Genomic DNA, 22,338 nt, shown 5'->3' with positions numbered 1-22,338 from the left:
TTCCTGCTGCTGACCTGCTCTATGGAGATGGAGATTTCAAGTTCCAACAGGACTTGGCGCCTGCACACAGCGCAAAATCTACCCGTGCCTGGTTTACGGACCATGGTATTTCTGTTCTAAATTGGCCCGCCAACTCCCCTGACCTTAGCCCCATAGAAAATCTGTGGGGTATTGTGAAAAGGAAGATGCAGAATGCCAGACCCAAAAACGCAGAAGAGTTGAAGGCCACTATCAGAGCAACCTGGGCTCTCATAACACCTGAGCAGTGCCAGAAACTCATCGACTCCATGCCACGCCGCATAAACGCAGTTATTGAGGCAAAAGGAGCTCCAACCAAGTATTGAGTATTGTACATGCTCATATTTTTCATTTTCACACTTTTCAGTTGGCCAACATTTCTAAAAATCCCTTTTTTGTATTAGCCTTAAGTAATATTCAAATTTTGTGACACACGGAATTTTGGATTTTCATTTGTTGCCACTTCAAATCATCAAAATTAAATGAAATAAACATTTGAATGCATCAGTCTGTGTGCAATGAATAAATATAATGTACAAGTTACACCTTTTGAATGCAATTACTGAAATAAATCAAGTTTTTCAAAATATTCTAATTTACTGGCTTTTACCTGTGTGTGTGTGTGTGTGTGTGTGTGTGTATATATATATATATATATATATATATATATATATATATATATATATAAATAAAATAAATACTTTAATGTCAGTGTTCATTTACAAACTACAACTCACAAACACTTTAGAGTTAGGCTCCACCATCAGAATGTGTACTTAAACTTATAAAGATCACATGGATATTATTCAGTGAGTTAAACTAACCTGTTATACAGGAGGAAAAAGCACACAGGACGTTTCAATTGTTCACAGACTGGTCGCGCTCATCAGAATGACAAGACACTTCCGGTCTGCAGGCGATAACATTCAATTGGGAAGAAACGCCCTACTGCCCCCTACTGACCAATGTGAATACTGGTAAATGTGTAATGACAGCTCCAAAAACGAATTAAAACCACAAAATAAAATAAATAAATCAACACCAAAATGTGACACATTATGGGTGGGTCACATATGCATGTACAGTAGATGGCAGTATTGTCCTGTTTAAAAGTGTCACAACATTGCTGTTTACGGCAGACGAACTGCTTTGCGGTAGACGCTGTTGTTGTGTGTTGTCAACACGTCACTCAGGTCCGCCTGAATTTCGGGAGTTTTTCGGGAGAAAATTTGTCCCGGGAGGTTTTCGGGAGAGGTGCTGAATTTCGGGAGTCTCCCGGAAAATCCGGGAGTGTTGGCAAGTATGCATATCACATAATGAATGTGAGTGTCAGGCTCAGGTGAGCGTTGCTTGTGACGTGACTCTGTGCAGGTACAAGTATATTTAATGACAAAAACTAGTGCAACGTGGGAGTGCACAGGAAGCAGGGAAAGGCTAACAAACAAAAATAATCCCTTCTTGAAAGCAAAACAACAAAAACAATGAACTAGCCTTAAGTGTTAGATGACACTGGACTATAAACCCTCTTAATTAGTGATCAGGGACAGGTGAGTCCACTGATCGCCAATCAAGAGCAGGCGAGGGAAACGGCGCTCAAAGGCAGGGATAAAGTCACTGCAGGAGAAAAACACAAAACAGGAAGTAGGAACTAGAATTAAAAGCGCTGGACAGGAACTAAACACCAAACACAGGAAAACACACACACAAACAACCTGTCAGGAGCAATCCTGACAGTGAGCGCTCCTCCTGCCAGTTATTTATGATCATGTTCACCTCATATAGTAAAAATAAAAAGAAATACTCGCAATGATCCACAAAGTCAAATCCCAGAGTATGTTGGCTCATGCAGATGAACACAAGAAACATAGACATGTTAAATAATGAATGCAAGAGCTCCTGCTGCCAATTATTAATGATAACAACCCCTTTCATGATAGAAATAAACTGAAAGATTTACAACGACCTGCAAAGTCCATGCCCAGTATAGGCTTTCTCATGCATAGGGACAAGCACAATGTAAACATTTCATATATAAAAATGCAATAACTCCCCTTGCCAGTTATTAATGACAATTATTACTTTCATAATATAAATACATGGAAATACTTGCAATGAGCCACACGCTCAAAGCTGGAGGTATGTTGCCTCATGCAGACAAATATAGTCATACAATCAATATAATGAATGTGAGTGCTCCCCCTTGCCAGTTATTATTGATAACCTCCACTTTTCATAAAAAATCTATACAAAATACTTGCAGTATCCCAGAGTCCAATTTTGAACCACCACACATTACAAGTTACCAAATATGTTTTTTTAAGCCGCCAATTGAGTAACTACTTGACGATTCACGTGACAGCGCCGATCAAAGCTCCATGACACAGAGTAATCACACACTAATGCAACAGTTTGACTTAGCTTCAGCGTAAACAGGAAAAGCAGCTTAATGGCGGCGGTCATTGTCGCGTTCTCAAAAGCGGCTTTGAAACAATGGCGCCGTGAAACTGTACATGCTCCAATCTCACTAATGGGATTTGCGGCGGAGTAAAGTAAAGTCAAGCCGGTGGCGTACCGTTGGCTTTGTCCACAAAAGCCCCCTGGGGAGAGTCAGGGATGCCCTTCCAGATGGTGATGGGTTTGGGATAGCCTGGGTCCATGGTCCTCATCTCTTCATTGTATCGCCAGTACCTGCAACACCAGATGCAGATAGTACACTGAATGCAAGCGGTGCAATAAGAATTTTCCCATCTTTTTGCATGGTATGGACAAAAATATTGGGACACATATTAAACGCCACAAAGCTTGAATGGAAATTCTTCACACAGCTCAGTGGTGCGCTACAAAACAACCCGCTGTAAATGTTAGAATAATTGTTTCTAAATTATCACAAAAACTTTGTATTACATTGTGTTCCTGACAAGAAGACAAAAGGCTGTCTTTTGAAACCTACCAAGAGTAAGGCTCGTGAACTCTTTTTGAAGTATTTTACGAACTCTCTTTGAACTATTTTATAGAACTCTTTTTGAACTATTTTACAAACTCTTTTTGAACTGACCTTTCCTGTGAATTGTTTACGACCTTTTCTGTGAACTTTTTGCGACCTTTGTCCTTTGGAAACAAAGGTGGCCATGTGGTCGGGTAGGGTCCAAAATAAAAGAAGGAGGCATGCAATCTTTTGGCAGAGCGTGCTGGAGATTGTAGAAGGATACAATGTCCGGGCGACTCTCCTCAATATATTGAGTCCAAATTGAATTCTGTCTCTGTTTAATTATTTGCCTCTTGTCTTGTTTAATAGATGTCATCAGTGTTTGAACCTGACAGTTTTGTAAATGGCTGCCATGAAACAAAACATATTTGCAAGAGCAGAACAAATTGTCCATAAGGCAATGACCATTTGTCTAATAACTTTCAAGTGGACCTACGATGAATTTGGTCTTGTTTGACTAATACACGTTGTTGCAATGTTGGATTGTCCATGCATTTGGGCGTGAGCTTGCATGCAGTTTTGGATGCTTCTGTTCGTTGGGTTTTGCAGTCTGGCTACGTTGTAACATCATATTTAGACATTAGGTAAAGCTCTCAGCCAGAGGGGGAGGAGTTCCTCCCCGTCTGCTTCAGGCTAAACACAAACACAAAGAGAGGTAAGATGAAGTATTACTTTCATATAATTGTGGCATGTGCATATTGACACAGACGTGTGTGACATGCAGTCACACAAATGCTGCCCAAAACAACTTCTTTTACGCAGAGTCTGAATCGATCCATACTGTGTTTGGCAAAAAAAAAAAAAAAGAGCGGTGATGAAAATATATAGTTAAACAGTGTCCATTTTTTAGAATAGAATAGAATAGAATGGACTGTATAGTCATTATATTTGCATATAACGAGATTAAGGACTCCAACTTAAGGTGCGATAGTGGGAACAAATAAATTACACAAGAGCTAATAAAGAAAAAAAACTAAGAATTGAAATAAACAGACTACTATCCAATAAAAATAATAAGCAATCCTGTACAATATACAAAACGCTATACAAATACAAAATACTGTACAATATACAGAACAAAACAAGAGTACCGGAGTAATAAATAACAAACAACAATCAGTGTCAGTTTTTAAAGGTTAAATTATGATACTTTTGGAGAAGGTGGGCGTGGTTTCATTTGCAATCTGGGAACGCCTCCAGAATGGAACATCTTGCAGACAGACTCAGAAAACGAGTTATAAAAGGAACTGGATTAAAAAACAGTGTTATGTTGGCCGTTTTACGTGAGAGTGGCAGAAAAGTGGTTGTTTTCAAACACGATGACGACTAAATTTTGTTAATACAAGAAGCTGTTATCTCCAGACCAGGACAAAAAAAGCTATTTTAATGAGCAACCTTGAAACCAATTTGCACGCTTGATTTTCAAGCGAGCCAACAAACTCTGTGACAAGAGGAAAAGGTGCTAACAAAATAGTGTAAAAACATGTCATCTGTGTTGATGTGCAACAGCAGGTTGCAGAATGATGCCATTATGACAAAGCACTTTGTTAGCTCTCGGCACCACGTCCCACTCGTCTCTCTGAAGATGATTTATGATGCCAGCTACCCAAACGTATCAATTCTGTGGAACGACGCCTTCTCCTCAATGTGCAAATCCAAGTATCTACCTCAGGGGTGTCAAAGTCATTTTAGCTCAGGAGGAAAATCTATTCCCGAGTAGGCCGTAATGGTAAAATCATGGCACGATAACTTGAAAATAAAGACAACTCCAGGTTGTTTTGTTTGCTTTACTTTGGCCAAAAATAGAACAAGCACATTCTGAAAACGTCCAAATCACAAATAATCCTCTGGACAAAACACTTGTCGAAAATTCTGAGGAAATTTGTGCAGCTTCAAAAACACAATGAGCTTAGACTTGGTCTCAGTGTATCTACAAAGCCAGAATTAAACTTTAAGTCACAGTCTTTCTGGGATTGAGCAAAAACACAACATGTAAACTCTTCTAGGTATCAAATACCTCCTTTGTCATGTCCACCTATCAATCCAGTGCTAAGTCAACAAACTGTAAGAAACTGAGGTAAAAACTATTTAAAAGGGTTAAGTTCACTTTTCTCGTGTTTGACAGAGACATTTTGGGGCAACGAGGGTGCCAAATGACGTAGAAGTTATAAAACTTTCATGTTTTCAAGTTTCAAGTTTCATGTGGGTCGAGGAGGAGGAGCGACAGTCCCCCTTTACTGTGCACCTCTTGCTTGGCCCCGGTATAAACCGTTTGCTTGCCTTGCAGAATTGCTATTGTGACATCCAGTGGACACATTTAAAAGAGCAGCAAAAAAAAAAAACAGCTAATTTTTATACTCGGCAAACTCATCACGCGGGCCGGAAAAAAACTGTTTGACCCCGCGGGCCGTACGTTTGACACCCCTAATCTACCTGGACTGAACCCAAGGCGACGTAACACACACGCTCAGAGAACCTCGGCCTTGAACAGCTGTTGAATCAAACATGCGGAGACAATATGGACAATTGCTGCACTGACGAAAAGGATCCAACAAAAACAAAGCTGCTTCACAACAAACATCTCCTTCTAGAAATGTGTAAAGAAATGATTTAGTGGGTTTATTCATCGATGCTTGCTCATGGCTCTAGGTTAACATTTTTTTATTCAGGATTATATGTTTGACTAATTGTGTACAGCTGATGAGAGCCGCAAGAGGATTATCTAGATTCCAAATAGAGATTCCAAGCACTGGTTCAATGAAGGACCTTTGGGGTTTGATATTACTTCATACAGTACAAGCCTGCAGACCTGTCTCCTTTGAAGAAGTAGGTCTTGGCCACGTCCTCCCACCACACGGCCGTCTCAATGCTCTGCGTGGGCATGCCGCTGCCGAACAGCGAGATGTCCTGAGGGTAGGACGGTTGCAGAGTCGTATCCTTGAAGACCCAGAAACGGCTTCCTGAGGTGAACAATAGAAGTATTGCAGAGGATTATGTGACCACCTTTGCTCTGGAATGATCATTCTCTTGCTATATACTGAAGTGCCCTAAATAAATACAAAACCGGAGCTCATTCACGCTCATATTTGGGATAAAACTGTGAAATACAATATGCTTCTTGATTTAGTTTGCAAAATGATGTTGCTATGGTTATTAATATTGTCACAGAGTTGCTGTCTTGGAGTAACTTTGTTGGTGTGCATTTCTGACTTCTGTTCCTAATGAATTCTGCCTAGCAACAAGATACTTTTGACAAACACTTTCCTGTCTATTAAAAAGAACTAAATGTTAAATTAATAGATAATTAAAACAACACAAATAATATTGTATAAATACAATAAAATAAATAACCAAATGTGGTATTAAGTTATATTATGAATCATCAATCAAGCATTGAGTGGTACAGCTATGTGAATCGCTAAACCGCCAATGGCTTGGTCTAATACGGGGGTCAGCAACCCGCGGCTCTTTAGTGCCGCCCTCGTGGCTCCCTGGAGCATTTTTAAAAAAAGGATTAAAAATGGAAAAAGATGGGGAAAAAATATTTGTTTTGTTTTAGTATGTTTTTTGTTTGTGGACAAACCTTCCCAATTGTTCGAAAGCCCACTGTTTAATATGTTTGTGTGTATGCTTCACTGATGAGTATTTGGCGAACATCGTTTTGTCCTACTAATAGGCGGTTCTTGAACTCACCATAGTGTGGACTCTGACGCAACAGTTTGTTTAAATGTAAAATCTTCCACTCCTTCTTTGTCTTATTTTGTCGACCTAACGTTTTATACTGCGCGTGAATGCACAAAGGTGAGCTTTGTTGATGTTATTGACTTGCTGGAGTGCTAATCAGGCATATTTGGTCAGTGCATGTCTGCAAGCTAATCAATGCTAACATGCTATTTAGGCTAGCTGTATGTACATATTGCATCATTATGCCTCACTTGTATCCTCTTTGTATATAATTTAGTTTTTCATGTCTCATGACACATTATCTGTATGTAATATTGGCTGAATTTCAGATGTTTTTGTGCCATGTTGTTCCAGACCACAGCAAACATTACCTAGCTTGCCAAAGATTGTAATAAATATATTAAAATATTTATTGCAATCTTTATTGTAATTTATTACAATTACAGTCTGCCGTTTCCTTTAACTTGGACACACACATCTATACCTCTGGCCATTAAAAGCCAGGAATTTCCAGGAATCATCTCACCTTATGAGTAGCCTCTGATTTAGACTTAGACTTAGACTTCCTTTTTATTGTCATTCAAATTTGAACTTTACAGCACAGATAAGAACGAAATTTTGTTACATAAGCTCATGGTAGTGCAGGATAAAAAAGCAATAAGGTGCATATATAAATAAATAAATAAATATATATAAATAGTATATAAATATATATATAAATAAATAAATAAATAGATTACTGTACAGATAAATATATTTCACTTTTTCACATGCGTCCACGTTTATGGATGTATGTTATATTGTCTTTTTTATTCCAGCGAGTTAATCCATTTTGGGGGGAGTTAAGGGGATAATTTAATTATGATGCGTTCAAGAGTCTTACGGCCTGAGGGAAGAAGCTGTTACAAAACGTGGAGGTTCTGCTTCGGAGGCTGCAGAACCTCTTTCTAGAGTCCAGCAGTGAAAACAGTCCTTGTAATGGTTTCTAATGTAAAAATGTGTAGAATAAATATTACATTTCAACATTTCTGTCAATGAAGATTTGCTTCAGCCTGCGACACAGTCATCTTGATAGTAGGCTTATATAGCTAATATAGACACTTACATCATATGTTGCCTTCATTATAAGACTTATATAAGGCATTTAATTTTTTGCGGCTCCAGGCAGATTTTTTTTTTGTATTTTTGGTCCAATATGGCTCTTTCAATGTTTTGGGTTGCCAACCCCTGGTCTAGTAACTCTCGAGGATGGTAACTATTAAAAAATAACATTAATACCTTTGAAGAACACAAATTTGCCTTCGCTGTTTTCATAGACGGCATCAATTTTTGGAGGCAATCCTTTCCAGAAGTAGTTGATCTGCATGGGGTATCCAGGAACCACTGAGTTGTCTCTAACCCTCCAAAACCATTGGTCCTATTAAAGTCCAGAAAATAAATCATCATTATCATTTTCATCATCTGTATGACTTATTATACCGCCCCTCTCGTTTCACCTTGAACACAAAAAGTTCCTGGCGGAGGATGGCCAGCGTGTTGAAGCCGCCGTCGCAGATGTTGGGCTTGGAGTTAGGGTTGGATGGCTTGGCGCCCTGCGGGGGGCGATGGGGCCTGGAGTGGCGGTCATGCTTGCGTGGGTCTGACGGCAGGTGGAAGCGAGGAGGGGGTGCAGTGGGTGGTGGCCTGGTCGGCTGCGGGGCTCTGTCTGGAGGACCTGGAGAGACGAGGATGAGGGTCATTCTGCAGTGAGTCCCACAGATAACATTGAACTCCTCTCATCAAGAGGATCTTTGACTCTTGTGGTTTTGCAGTAGGGCCCCAGAGACAGCAGAGGACTCCTGTTAAATTGAGGATCTTGAATAGCGGTTTTTTTTTTCAGTGCGTCCTTAAAAACAGTCATCTAGACAGGTGGTCCCCAACCACCGGGCCGCGGCCCGGTACCGGTCCGTGGATCGATTGGTACCGGGCCGCACAAGAAATAAAAAAATTAAATTAAAAAAAAAAAAAAAACATTTTTTTAATAACATTTTTTTTTTTAATGTTTTAATTTTTTTAATTAAATCAACATAAAAAACAAAAGCTACACTTACAATTAGTGCACCAACCCAAAACAACTCCCTCCCCCATTTACACTCATTCGCACAAAAGGGTTGTTTCTTTCTGTTATTAATATTTCTGGTTCCTACATTATATATCAATACAGTCTGCAGGGATACAGTTCGTAAGCACACATGATTGTATTTTTTTATGACAAAAAAATATTTAAGAAATAAAAAATAAATAAAATATATATAAAGGATCTTGGACCATAGCGTTTTTGCAGCAGGTATTTTAAACAGTGTTCCCCAACCTTTTTTGCACCACGGTTTATTTTAGGCAATATTTTCAGGAACCAGCTTTCCACTGGTGCCAGATAAATACAGCAAAAATACACGCATGAAAAATACAACTCACAATAACGCTGAATTAGTGGGAGCCTTGGGTTTGTTTCTTTGCAATTAAATACAGATGGAAATCAGCCTTTGGCTACAATTTGTCATATATCTTTTATATGTTCATTAATGTGCATTGTATCTTGTCACAAAGTTATAACAAATACTACAAATGGCAACTTCCTATGAGGAGTTTTATTGTACATCTATAAACAAGCTTATTGGTGTGTGTAGTGCAGAGGTGTGCAAACTACGGCCCGCGGGCCAGATCCGGCCCGTTGTTCCCTTTTAATCCGGCCCGCCAAATATTAAAACAGAACTGAGCAAAGATCTGTTTTGATAATTGCCACAACAAAACAGATACTAGACTTTGACGAACTGGCCTAAAAGGGTGTTCAACAACACTGCTCCCACTAATAGAGAATGTAAGTGTTAATCCTTTAATACAATTTTTATGTTTCTTTGATGTTCCGATATCACAAAACCCAAAACCAGTGAAGTTGGCACGTTGTGTAATTCGTAAATAAAAACAGAATACATCCATCCATTTGATTTGCAAATCCTTTTCAACTTATATTCAATTGAATAGACATTTTAATGTTCGAACTGAAAAACATTTTTTTTTTTTGCAAATAATCATTAACTTAGAATTTAATGGCAGCCACACATTGCAAAAAAGTTGGCACAGGGCATTTTTACCACTGTGTTACATGGCCTTTCCTTTTAACAACACTTAGTAAACGTTTGGGAACTGAGGGAGACCAATTATTGAATTTTTCCAGTTGGAATTCTTTCCCATTCTTGCTTGATGTACAGCTTAAGTTGTTCAACAGTCCGGGGTCTCCGTTGTCGTATTTCACGCTTCATATTGCGCAACACATTTTCAATGGGATACAGGTCTGGACTACAGGCAGGCCAGTCTAGTACCCATAGTTTTTTACTATCTCACTCTTTTACTATGAAGCCATGCTGTTGTAACACGTGTCTTGGCATTGTCTTGCTGAAATAAGCAGGGGCGTCCATGATAACGTTGCTTGGATGGCAACATATGTTGTTCCAAAACCTGCATGTACCTTTCAGCATTAATGGTGCCTTCACAGATGTGTAAGTTACCCATGCCTTGGGCACTAATACACCCCCATACCATCACAGATGCTGGCTTTGGAACTTTGCGTTACGGAGGACACGACGTCCACTGTTTCCAAAAACAATTTGAAATGTGGACTCGTCAGACCACACACCACTTTTCCACTTTGCATCAGTCCATCTTAGATGAGCTCGGGCCCAGTGAAGCCGGCGGCATTTCTGGGTGTTGTAGATAAATGGCTATCGCTTTGCATTGTAGAGTTTTAACTTGCACTTACAGATGTAGCGACAAACTGTAGTTATTGACAGTGGTTTTCTGAAGTGTTCCTGAGCCCATGTGGTGATATCCTTTACACACTGATGTCGGTTTTTGATGCAGTACCGCCTGGGGGATCAAAGGTCACGGGCATTCAATGTTGGTTTTCAATGCTGCTTACGTGCTCTCCAGATTCTCTGAACCTTTTGATGATTTTACGGACCGTAGATGGTGAAATCACTAAATTCCTTGCAGTAGCTGGTTGAGAAATATTGTTCTTAAACAATTTTCTCAGGCATTTTTTCACAAAGTGGTGACCCTCACCCCATCCTTGTTTGTGAATGACTGAGCATTTCATGGAAGCTGCTTTTATACCCAACCATGGCACCCACCTGTTACCAATTCACCTCTGAGATGTTCCAAATAAGTGTTTGATGAGCATTCCTCAACATTCTTAGTCTTTTTTGCCACTTGTACCAGCTTTTTTGAAACCTGTTGCAGGAATCAAATTCCAAATGAGCTAATATTTGCAAAAAATAACAACGTTTTCCAGTTCGAACGTTAAGTATCTTGTCTTTGACTTTGACTACAATATTTTTGCAGTCGGTCTCATATAGAGGATCTTTGACTGGAGAGTTTCTGCAGCAGGTGCTTAAAACAGCAGGTGACTCCTGTCATAAAGGCTCATTGACGATATAGTGTTTTTAAAGTATGTTCCTTAAAAACGCAGAGCACTCCTGTTGCATAATCTTTGGCTAGTGTAATAGCAGTAAGTCCTTAAAAATAGCATGATGACAGAACACTCCTGCAATATAGACAAGCTTTGACTGAAGTGTGTTTGCACTAGGTCCTTACAAATAACAGAGATGTCCTGTAATAATAGAGGATCTTTGACTATAGTGTTTTTGTAGCAGAGCTTCTCACACATGCAAATTAAGTTAGAAATTGAAGGTGAGAGTTACCATAGATTTTCTGGATGCCCTGCAGGTCATCGTGAGGTAGTTTAAAGTTCTCTGTGTCCATGTATTGGTAGAAAGGAGCCATGATAGCCGTGGGGTCGTTGGAGTGTTCCAGGCCGAGGGCGTGACCCAGCTCGTGAACAGCGACCAGGAACAGGTCGTTCCCTAAAGACAGGATCAGAACAAAATATTGGAGTGATTACACCATAATAAAACAAACCAGTATCTTTTGTGGTGTGTTTTTATGCCCGTCAAAGCTTTAAATGACCCTAAATGTCCTAGAGAGGGCGCCATAACAGTTCCCTTTCTCCCTTTCGCTCCGATAATGAGTCACTGTGCTGTATGAAACGCCTTTCTTCAATGTATTCATTATGGAAAGCCCTGAGGCCAACTAGTATTCGCCTGGATGACTGCGAATGTGCTCACAGCTTACATTGTGTTCAACTGTCTTGTGTTTTTTTCACAAAAAAGGTGCAAAAAATGAGTCAAAAACATGAAATGTGTGCACATTTCAATGTGTGACTGAATGCCCACGACTTTCAGATTTGGGTCACTGTGTTCTTGCTGACAGTGGGCGCACTTTTATGATAATGTGCTCAGAACTTGTGACAAAACAGTTAGTCTGCAGAGAAGTGATGCCGGATTAAAAGGTACAGTTTGTGAGTGCGTGATTTCTACATAGCAGGACTGTCTCGTCTCATTACAAACATAAAGTTGTTACCTACGCAAAGCACGAAAGTGAGACGTATTGCTGTTTATTTGTTAGTTAGCCTTGTCGGAGGTCTGCAAGCGTTATTTTAGTTTGTGTGACGAAATGTTACTGTAAAATATATGGCAGGTTTTTGTACGTATTTCCACTGTTCATCCATGCAGGTTAGGTTTCAGTTCACTTAAAACTAATGATGAGAAAGGAAAGTTAAGGTTTTTCCAGTCGTCCCTCGTTTATCGCTGTTAATTGGTTCCAGACATGTGTAACACAGGCGGTTTATCCAATTCCCTATGGGGATGCGAACCCGAGTCGTCCGATTGAGAGGCGAGTGTGCTAACCACCGAGGTTTACTAACGTACTCATGGTGCAGGCTAGGGTTGTATTAGTATAGCACCTCGATACTAATGAATCATATTCGGTACTATACCTCCTCTAAAAAGTATTGGTCCCCCATTCCCCCGCCCCCCCGTCGTCGTCACGTCGTGTCATTGCTGGTTTACGAGCAAACGAGCATGTTCGGCAGCGCACAATCATGGAGTACTTACAAGCAGACACAGTGTGTAGACAGAAAAGGGAGAACGGATGCATTTTGGCTTAAAAACTAACGATAAAGGGGAAACTATAACACTGAAACGCCCTCAGGAAGAGGTGCTTTAAGACATGGCTAGCTGGCTAGCGGTTAAAGTCCATCCGCAGTCTGCAGTGTTGTAGCTACTTCTAAATCACTAATCCTCGCCTCCATGGCGACAAATAAAGTGAGTTTCTTACAAGTATCATCCCTGCAGGACGAGGAATAGCTAAACACGCGGTAGCTCACCGTCGTCACAATGTAAACAAACACCATTGATGGCTCGGCACCTAACAACCACTGTAATGATACCAAGTACAGGAGCGTATGTAGTCGATACTACTAAATAAATGATAAATGGGTTGTACTTGTATAGCGCTTTTCTACCTACTATGATGACATCGATATTTTTAGCATCACAAAATCTTCTTTCGTTTAAAAAAAATATATATTTATGTTTATAAACTCAGGAATTATGTCCCTGGACACATGAGGACTTTGAAAATGACCAATGTATGATCCTGTAACGATTTGGTATCGGATTGATACCAACATTTGTGGTATCATCCAAAACTAATGTAAAGCATCCAAACATCAGAAGAATAAGTGATTATTACATTTTAACAGAAGTGTAGATAGAACATGTTGAAAGAGAAAGTAAGCAGATATTAACAGTAAAATAAAAAGTAGATTAATAATTAATTTTCTACCACTTGTCCTTAATAATTTTGACAAAATAATAGAATGATAAATGACACAATATGTTACTGTATACGTCAGTAGCTAAATTAGAAGCCTTTGTTTACTTACTTACTACTAAAAGACGAGTTGTCTTGTATGTTCACTATTTTATTTAAGGACAAACTTGCAGTAAGAAACGTTTAATGTACCATAAGATTTTTTGTTCAAATAAAGCCAATAATGCAATTTTTTGTGGCGCCGTTAATTTAGAAAAGTATCAAAGTATTGAATTATGTTACTGTTACCAAAATATTGGTATCAGGACAACACTAGTGCAGCCACACAATAAATGAATTTCCACAAAGTAGGAATCATTAATCACTTATTTTCATAGCTAGAACATAATATAATTTTTTTTACGACCTTCTAAATACATTTTTTTAACATCACTAGAGCCCTCTAGACATGAAACAACGCTCTTTAGTCACCTTTACACATTTTAAATACAATGTAGTAACGCTGCCTGAGGCTCAGCCAATCAGTGGCCACAATAATGAACAGTGCGTTCTGATTGGTTTAGTCTCCGCTCGTTGCCAATAACTACTATGGTATGATATTTTTAGTTAATTTTGCCATTTTCATGCCTGAAATGCTTAATTTAGGACCAAATTGTATCATGTTTTTTGTTGTTGTTTTGGTTAATATTTACATTCAGGGGTGTTTTGCTGTGAGTCCGCATGTATTTTTATGCCTTTTCCTGGAAAGTGATTTCTTCTCGTTAAAATCACCATTTGGTTAAAAGTAATAGTGACCTCTGCTGCTTAGGAATGGGCGTGGCAGCCTGCACAAGCCTTCTCATGTGGATAAAGTATCATAAAATAAGATAAACAACACACAGAAGAAGATACTAAAATGTAGGTTAATAGAAACTCTAAAGCAGTGTTTTTCAAACTTTTTTGAGCCAAGGCACATTTTTTTCATTGACAAAATACGAAGGCACACCACCAACAGAAACGTTAAAAAATGAAACTCCACTTGGTTGTCTTTTTTTTTTTTTTTTTAGTTTGTTGTTGTTTTCCTGTGTGTAGTGCTTTAGTTCCTGTCTTACGCTGTTATTTTGGTGGCTCTTCCTGTTTTGTTGGTGTTTTCCTGTGCCTTCCTTTGAGTGCTATTGCCTGACCTGCTTTATATTGGCAAACAAGACTATTTCAGTTGTGCGGACGCTATCCTTCTTTGTGGGGACATTGTTGATTGTCATGTCATGTACGGACACACACTGTAAGTCTTTGCTGTCGTCCAGCATTCTGTTTTTGTTTACTTTGTAGCCAGTTCAGTTTTACTTTCGTTTTGCATAGCCATCCCTATGCTTCAGTGCCTTTTCATAGCGAGACTTGCCTTTTGTTAATTTTTGGTTTAAGCGTAACATATCTTTTTACCTGCACGCTGCCTCCCGCTGTGCTCTGCATATTGGGATCACGACAAACCATCCTCGATGCGTTCCAACTTCTACAAAGCAATGAACTACCTGCTGCCACCTACTGATATGGAGTATTACATGGTTACCCTGCCGAGCTCTATACAGCACAGACACTAGACAACAACAGATTATTTGCAGATTATAATTATTGATTTGCAAATAATATTTTTTGGACCCATTCGGTGAAGTTGCATAATTTCCCACGGCACACCAGACAATATCTCACGGCACACAGTGGTTGAAAAACACTGCTCTAAAGTATCTGAAGTCAAAAGTCAGCTAAGAAAAGGTTGTAGTTCTTTGAAATGAAATATAAAAACTAGCATGGTCAGTGTACTGTATGAGGTTGGCATGCAACTCGCAGTGCCAACCTGATTTGGACAGACACACGGCATGTCCGTACTGCATGTGACTAGATCCGTCCCCGGGAGATAGTTGCCCTTTAAAAACATGATATTCATTTCCGCCAGCATCCACTGACCCAAGGCCAGCAGCTAAAAGGTTACACCCTCATCCCTCGTATAATGAACATAGATACATGCAACACAAGCAACCTTTTGCATCCAAAGCCAAATGAAGGCCACACCGCAAGGACTCCCAAGTGAGCGTCCGAGGCTGCCATTAGTGCACATGTCAACATGCATCATTTACAATAACACTGCTGTGAATGCCCATTAAAGACTATGCATGGCTTTTTAGACCCATAAAAGGAAGACAGGCACATTTCTGAATGAGGCTCTGGGAAAGATAGGAATCTGAGCTGGAGGTTTGACGACGATCACTCCATGTATGAAAAGAAGGTTAACGAGGATAAACACAAAGCCACAATATTATTCCATTAACATGTACTACATCATACACAGTTCTATTGTTATGTTTTCATTTATTTCATAAATGCACTGTATTTATTAGGAGTGTTCCGATAAGATATTGATCACAATTAAACATGAACACATCACATTATACCGACTTACATTTAACATTTTCAATTTAAGCTTCAATACGAGCAGTCCTGCAGCATGTTTACTTGTACTAAACTGGACAGCCTGCAGTTAACATCTACATTTCCTCCAATAAGCACACAAGTTGATATTTTCTTGTATTTTAGTCGAGTCATTAACAAAAGGTAAACATGGTAGGCTATGGGCTACTGTCGCAGCTACACAACAGCTAAGCGCATAATAGCACACAAGCTAGACCAAGGGTCGGCTACCTTTTGCATCAAAAGAACCATTTGGGCCCGTTTCCACCAAATCATAACCCACTTGAGCCACAAAACCTATTTGATCACTTTGTTGAACTTACTGCCACATATACAGTTTCATTTAACGTATTGTCGCGTTAGGTTCCTGTCTTGTTCTTTACATCCACTGATTTTTCATGTTATTATGTTACTTTTTTTGTAGTTTCCTCATATAGTTTCACTAAGTAACGACCCACACCTGTTGCCACTTGACAATTAGTCAGGAAAATGACTTTGAACAAGTAAATAATTGTAGTTCATACAGGGATTGAATGTGATTTAGTGGCTGCATCTCTTTGTCCACAAACAGGGTATTGTGGGATTATCACATCATTGAATTGGTGTTAAGTATTCCCCCCAGTAGTTAAAGGTGTGTGCGTGTGCGCGTGCGTGTGCGTGTGCGCGTGCGTGTGTGTGTGTGTGTTCTTGTATTTTAACCCTTCTTGAGACATCAACAAGGAAAAGTACCTACCATATGAGGACCGGTGACCAAGTTAGGACCGACATCATGGTCCCAATACGGGAAACCATTGCATCTAATAGAGAATGTCTCATTTGCACTCCTGGTGGTGAAATCTATTAAAATTAGGGTGGTCCCAAAAAGGAGGGATTTTTCAAATTGACTGCGTGTCGGTTTCAAAAGTGCTCCCCCTCTGGTCAACATATGTAATAACAAGTGTGTGTAAAAATTTGAAGTGCTCCCCCTCTGACCAGCATATGTAATAACGAGTGTGTGTAAGAAATTGAAATGTGCCCCCTTTGGCCTAAAATAATAATAGAAAAAAAAATTATATAGAGACATACTGTAATAACTTGGAGTAAATAATGAAGATTAAAAACCAATTATAAACAAAAAATTTAAAAAAAAGAATTTTACTAAAAGCTTACCTTTTTTATATTTGTGTGTATGCATATATTATCCATCCATCCATTTTCTACCGCTTATCCCTTACAGGGTCGCGGGGGGGTGCTGGAGCATATCTCAGCTACAATATTATTAATGTTGTAAATACAAACCTTTATATATCTAGAAAGGGTGGTCCTAAAGAGGTAGGCATTTTTCGGAGGTCTCAAGAAGGTAACAAATACAAGAACGTGTGTGTGTGTGTGTGTGTGTGTGTGTGTGTGTGTGTGTGTGTGTGTGTGTGTGTGTGTGTGTGTGTGTGTGTGTTCTGGCAATGCTTACTTAATGGGGACATCACTCTGTTTACACAGTCACCTTTAGGGGACCTCTGACAGTATGGGGACAAAAAAACAGGTCTCCTAAAGGGAAACCTTTTTAAATGATTGTCAGATCCATTGTTAAAGTGCAGGATTTGCTTTAACATTTAAGTGGTGAAACTTCCTATAAGAGGACAGCTGTCGTGCTGTATTCTGAGGATCATGTCATATTTAATTTGAACTTTCTTTTTTTTTTAAATGGTCCTCATTAGTCACGTACAAATTTGTGTGCATTATGCAAAATTATTTAAATTTGGTCCCCATGAACCATATTAACTCTTTTTCCCCAGGGTCCCCAGTAAGAATGATCAGCACATTACTTCATCAATCCAGAGATTTAAAGACGTGTATGAGTTAACTGGGCAGTAGCCATTTTACCAAATTTTTTTTATGCCTCCACAACCTGTAGAAAGGGTGGTCCCTACAAGTGATGATCAAAAACTTGGTCCCCATTCCAAATGATAACCTGTGTGTGTGTGTGTGTGTGTGTGTGTGTGTGTGTGTGTGTGTGTGTGTGTGTGTGTGTGTGTGTGTGTGTGTGTGTGTGTGTGTGTGTGTGTGTGTGTAACACTGTTAATATGCAACGGCATTATTCCTCACACTGGTTGTCACACATCTACTTGTCTTCCATGTTTTTCCTTTACCAGGTATAATCATGGTTCTGTGATTTTACTCTATTCTACCTACAACTTGTTTATACTGCTGTGTTCAGGTGAACTCTGTCTTCCCCCTTCAAATCATCTTGTGTAGCATGATGTACGCCTAAATGAAAGTCTAACTTTGCGTAGCAGCGACACGGCAAAGGCTATAATTGGTGGGCTTTTAGTACTTGTCCTTTGTTGATGGGATTCAATCATGAGGCATACTGCCCATCTTTGTAAAATTGCCTTCTTTGTTTGCAGTTAAAGTATTGTAACAGCAACAGTTCCAATAACACTCAATCCCTCCTAGTAAACATTGTTTATTAGCAACAAAGAAAGCTAAGAAGCTAAATCATGACAAGTTCAGTGGCATGGTTTCTCACCAGAAAACTCTGCCCCTAGAATTGAATGGCTGATACAGAACTTTTAAAGACTCATGACGGTGCCTCAAGGGACAGCGTAGTGACTACAGTACACAGAAGCATAAACTAGCTGAAAGTGAAGTGAATTATATTTATATAGCGCGTTTCTCTAGTGACTCAAAGCGCTTTACATAGTGAAACCCAATATCTAAGTTACATTTTAACCAGTGTGGGTGGCACTGGGAGCAGGTGAGTAAAGTGTCTTGCCCAAGGACACGATGGCAGAAGCGGGAATCGAACCTGGAACCCTCAAGTTGCTGGCACGGCCACTCTACCAACCGAGCTATACCGCCCCACTACAGAGGGGATAAAAGAGCCACATGCGGCTCCAGAGCAGCATGTTGCAGACCCCTGACTGCTAGACATACGTAATAAGTGAACAATATTACAGTCTAAAACACCACATAAAGTATCAAATAATTATAGTTGCATATTACTTACATATATAACGTCTCCAAAGCAGCAACGTATTAGGAAGTATCCAGTAACAAAAGTGTCCATATCATTCAACTTACTGCGCCAAAGGGGAACTGCAGTTTTTTGGAAATTTTACCTATCATTCACAATCATTATGAGAGACGAGAAGACAGATGTATTTTTTTTAATGCGTTCTAACTCTTAAATAATCGTAAATTAAAGTCAGCTTACAATGGAGTCAGTGGGAGGTACTCTATTTTGCCCATAAAGCCCTCTAAATAACCATCCAAAAAGCTTCAACAACACTCCATTTACATTTCGTGACCTGGATTTCAACCATATATTAGTGATATTATTGTAAGCACTAACGCAGACAAACTATTTTTAGTTGTGAAATGTCACAGAGAGCTAAGAAGTTTGTTGCTGCTATAGTGACGTCATGAGCTGGTGAACTGCTTTCTACCCCGCGGAGATTGTGGAAGTTAATTCTGGATCCTAAATAATGCCTCTCACCTTGATAGTAGAAGGATGAGGACATAATCTGACAAGTTGGTCAACTTTGCATCCAATTTAGACCCGGAAAGGGCAAGAAAGACATGAAGAGAAGCTTTCTTCCACCCGCTTTTTTCTTCGTGAGATATGATTAATTCTTCATCTAAACGGGAATGTATCAATATCCTAACAGTCGGCATCCCAGTGACAGCAGACATTGTACAGTAAGTGATGTTTTAGTATGTTTGTTGACTGTCATGAATTCTGCAGTAAGCAGTAATCAGTGATGTTGTCAAAGTAAAAAGGGAACGTAGTGATGCATTTGTGAAATTAAAATGAGCTAAATATTATATTATTATTATTTTTATGATTATTATGAATGTGCCTGTGACTACATTACATATATACTTACAATGTGTATATAAAAACTTGATGGAGGTGTTTGGATGTTTTTTCAAGCGCTTTGTAGGCAGAATAGAGCGACTCCTATAGACTCCATTGTAAGCGGGCTTCTGGTCGCATTTATTTACAATTTAGAATGCATAAAAACATATATGTGTTCTTGTCATATATAAGGTTTGTGAATGAATGGCAAAATTCCCAAAAAATGGCAGTTACCCTTCAATTAATTATTGTAGGGAAAAAACAATTACCACTCCACTTTAAAGTCAACATAAGTCCACTTATGAACGTTGATGATAAATAGGTTAGTGTTTTTTCTTACCTACCATTGTTTTCTGTTTGACTAATTTCCTTTAATCAAGCCTTTTCTAACATTCCACACTACAAAATAATGCAAGTATATATGATTTGTGCTGGTATCGGTATCAACTAATAAGCAAGGCTCCAATATCAGTATTGTATCAAAAGGGAAAAAGTTGCATCGGGTCAACTCTAGTATTTATATGTGTTTAAACTGTTATATATCTATTTGTTTAGCGTTACCATTTTTTTTTAAATGATCCTTAAATCACAATAACAATTCTCAGTTTTTATTCATTATGAATAATAAGTAAATAAACACAATAATCAATACAATATGGTGTAATAAATGTTTAGAAATATATTGTAAATAAATGTTGTAATATATCTAATAAATATATACATATTTAAAACAATAACCATGACTATGGAAATACAGTATTTTCATCTTGTACAATAATATATACCTTTGTGCCACTAACTTAGCAATTCAGAAAAATAAATGCCACAAATAAACAATGTTAGCATAAATTCCCTATGTCTTTTGGGCAACTTTTGGCAAACCCCACCAAAGCAACAACAAGCCTCCAGGAAGAAAGCCTGCATCACAAAATGCTACAATTTTGAAAAATGTATAATTTTCTGCGAGCGTGTAGCATCCCACTGAGCAGCAATGTCTCCAAATAGATGTTCTTTCACTCCTGTCATATGCGGACAAACAACAGACAGACAAACAGATGGGCTGACGCGTCTTTGCACAGCACAGTCTGATGGCCAGAAAACTGTATCCTGTATCCTTTCTGATCCAGCTGGTCCACACTGTCTAGCTCTCCATGATATTATTTGCCCCACTCTGTCCATTTTCTTTTGGTTACTTTGCTGTATTTTTGCTTCTCTTGACTATTTCTTTGATGGATAAGCACTATATTTCATTCATTTCAGCGTAAACAACAAACAAAATGTAGATCGTCAGAAACTCTTTGATTCCTGCTTGTTGCTAGGCAGAATTCAAAGGCTTCAATTATTATTATTTTCTAATGAATGACCAAAAAATGACATGTACAAGCCCCATCCTTTAAAAACACTAAATAGCTCCAAAAACAGCATGGTAAGGATGATGAGACACTTGAATCTCTGCTCTGTGTTACATATAAAATACTCCTCCACTCACCGTCATGGTTGGGGTTACCAAGGGTCCAAGGTTCGTCCGAGTCGAAGTGAGTGTCCCCGCCAATGCCTGGCCCGGGAAAGTAGGCATGGGCGAGGAAGCCGCCCTCCCCGTCAAAGGGCGAGCTGTCGCCATGGAAACCCGAGGCAAAGATGATGGTAATGTCCACGTCGCGTCTGCCCGTCTCCAGGGCGCTATAGGGGACGGCCTCAAAGCGCAGCGGAGTCACTCCCTGCCACACGTCGAAGGCCCGGCGGATGGCGTCGTGGGTCTCGCGGGCGCCCACCTTTGGCGTGACATTTTTTATGCTGGGGGTGAAAAAAACTTATATGTTGATAATTGACCAGATGCTGGACAAAAAAAAGATGAACTTTTTACACCACAAGTACCACAGTTTTTGGTTTGAACATTGGTTTTTGTCCGGTTATTTTTGTTTTATGTTTCTATTATAAACAATATGTTTTCAACTCTGATGTGTCATGACCTCCGTGACAGTTGTGGACTTGGTTGGTTTTTCCTGTTTGGGTGGTGTTTGAGTTCCTGACCAGTGCTTTTATCTTGTCTTTTCACTTCACTTGTCTGCCACTGAGCGCTCGGTCCTATAACTGTCCCTGATTGGCAACTGGGACACATCTTATTTTCGTTGTTCCTGTTGCCAATCAGGCTCCTATATATGCCTGCATAGATAGGGCATACTTGTCAACCTTGAGACCTCCGATTTCGGGAGGGGGGGGTGTGTAGGCGGCGGGGGGCGTGGTTGAGGCGTGGTTAAGAGGGCAGGAGTATATTTACAGCTAGAATTCACCAAGTCAAGTATTTCATACATATATATATAAGAAATACTTGACTTTCAGTGAATTCTAGCTATATATATATATTTATTATATATATATATATATATATAAGAGAAATACTTGAATTTCAGTGTTCATTTATTTACACATATACACACACATAACACTCATCTACTCATTGTTGAGTTAAGGGTTGAATTGTCCATCCTTGTTCTATTCTCTGTCACTAATGTTCTAACCATGCTGAACTCCCAGTTGTGCACTGCACTCTTTAAAAGCCGTAGATGTTATTGTCACATATGCATGTACAGTAGATGGCAGTATTGTGCTGTTTAAGAGTGTCACAACATTGCTGTTTACGGCAGACGAACTGCTTTACGGT

The 22,338-nt window shown here is 39.2% G+C and overlaps 2 protein-coding genes across 2 annotated transcripts in view; one reads left to right on the top strand and one right to left on the bottom strand.

Moving 5' to 3' along the window:
• egfra (epidermal growth factor receptor a (erythroblastic leukemia viral (v-erb-b) oncogene homolog, avian)) overlaps positions 1 to 22,338 on the top strand; it is a 164,269-nt gene that overhangs the window by 9,525 nt on the left and 132,406 nt on the right. The gene's annotated exons all lie outside the window — the stretch shown is intronic.
• Positions 1 to 22,338, bottom strand: part of mmp16b (matrix metallopeptidase 16b (membrane-inserted)) — a 59,722-nt gene that overhangs the window by 3,705 nt on the left and 33,679 nt on the right. Inside the window, exons 4-9 of the mRNA XM_061979255.2 lie at positions 21,166 to 21,470; positions 11,425 to 11,586; positions 8,185 to 8,402; positions 7,967 to 8,105; positions 5,814 to 5,964; positions 2,591 to 2,706 (exon numbers count right to left, since the gene is read on the bottom strand). Coding sequence (XP_061835239.1) covers positions 2,591 to 2,706; positions 5,814 to 5,964; positions 7,967 to 8,105; positions 8,185 to 8,402; positions 11,425 to 11,586; positions 21,166 to 21,470 — 1,091 coding nt within the window. The remainder of the gene's footprint in view (positions 1 to 2,590; positions 2,707 to 5,813; positions 5,965 to 7,966; positions 8,106 to 8,184; positions 8,403 to 11,424; positions 11,587 to 21,165; positions 21,471 to 22,338) is intronic.

This window comes from Nerophis lumbriciformis, linkage group LG19 (assembly GCF_033978685.3).
Source record: "Nerophis lumbriciformis linkage group LG19, RoL_Nlum_v2.1, whole genome shotgun sequence".
Classification (NCBI taxonomy): Eukaryota; Metazoa; Chordata; class Actinopteri; order Syngnathiformes; family Syngnathidae; genus Nerophis; species Nerophis lumbriciformis.
This window is presented reverse-complemented; position numbering and strand designations above follow the sequence as displayed.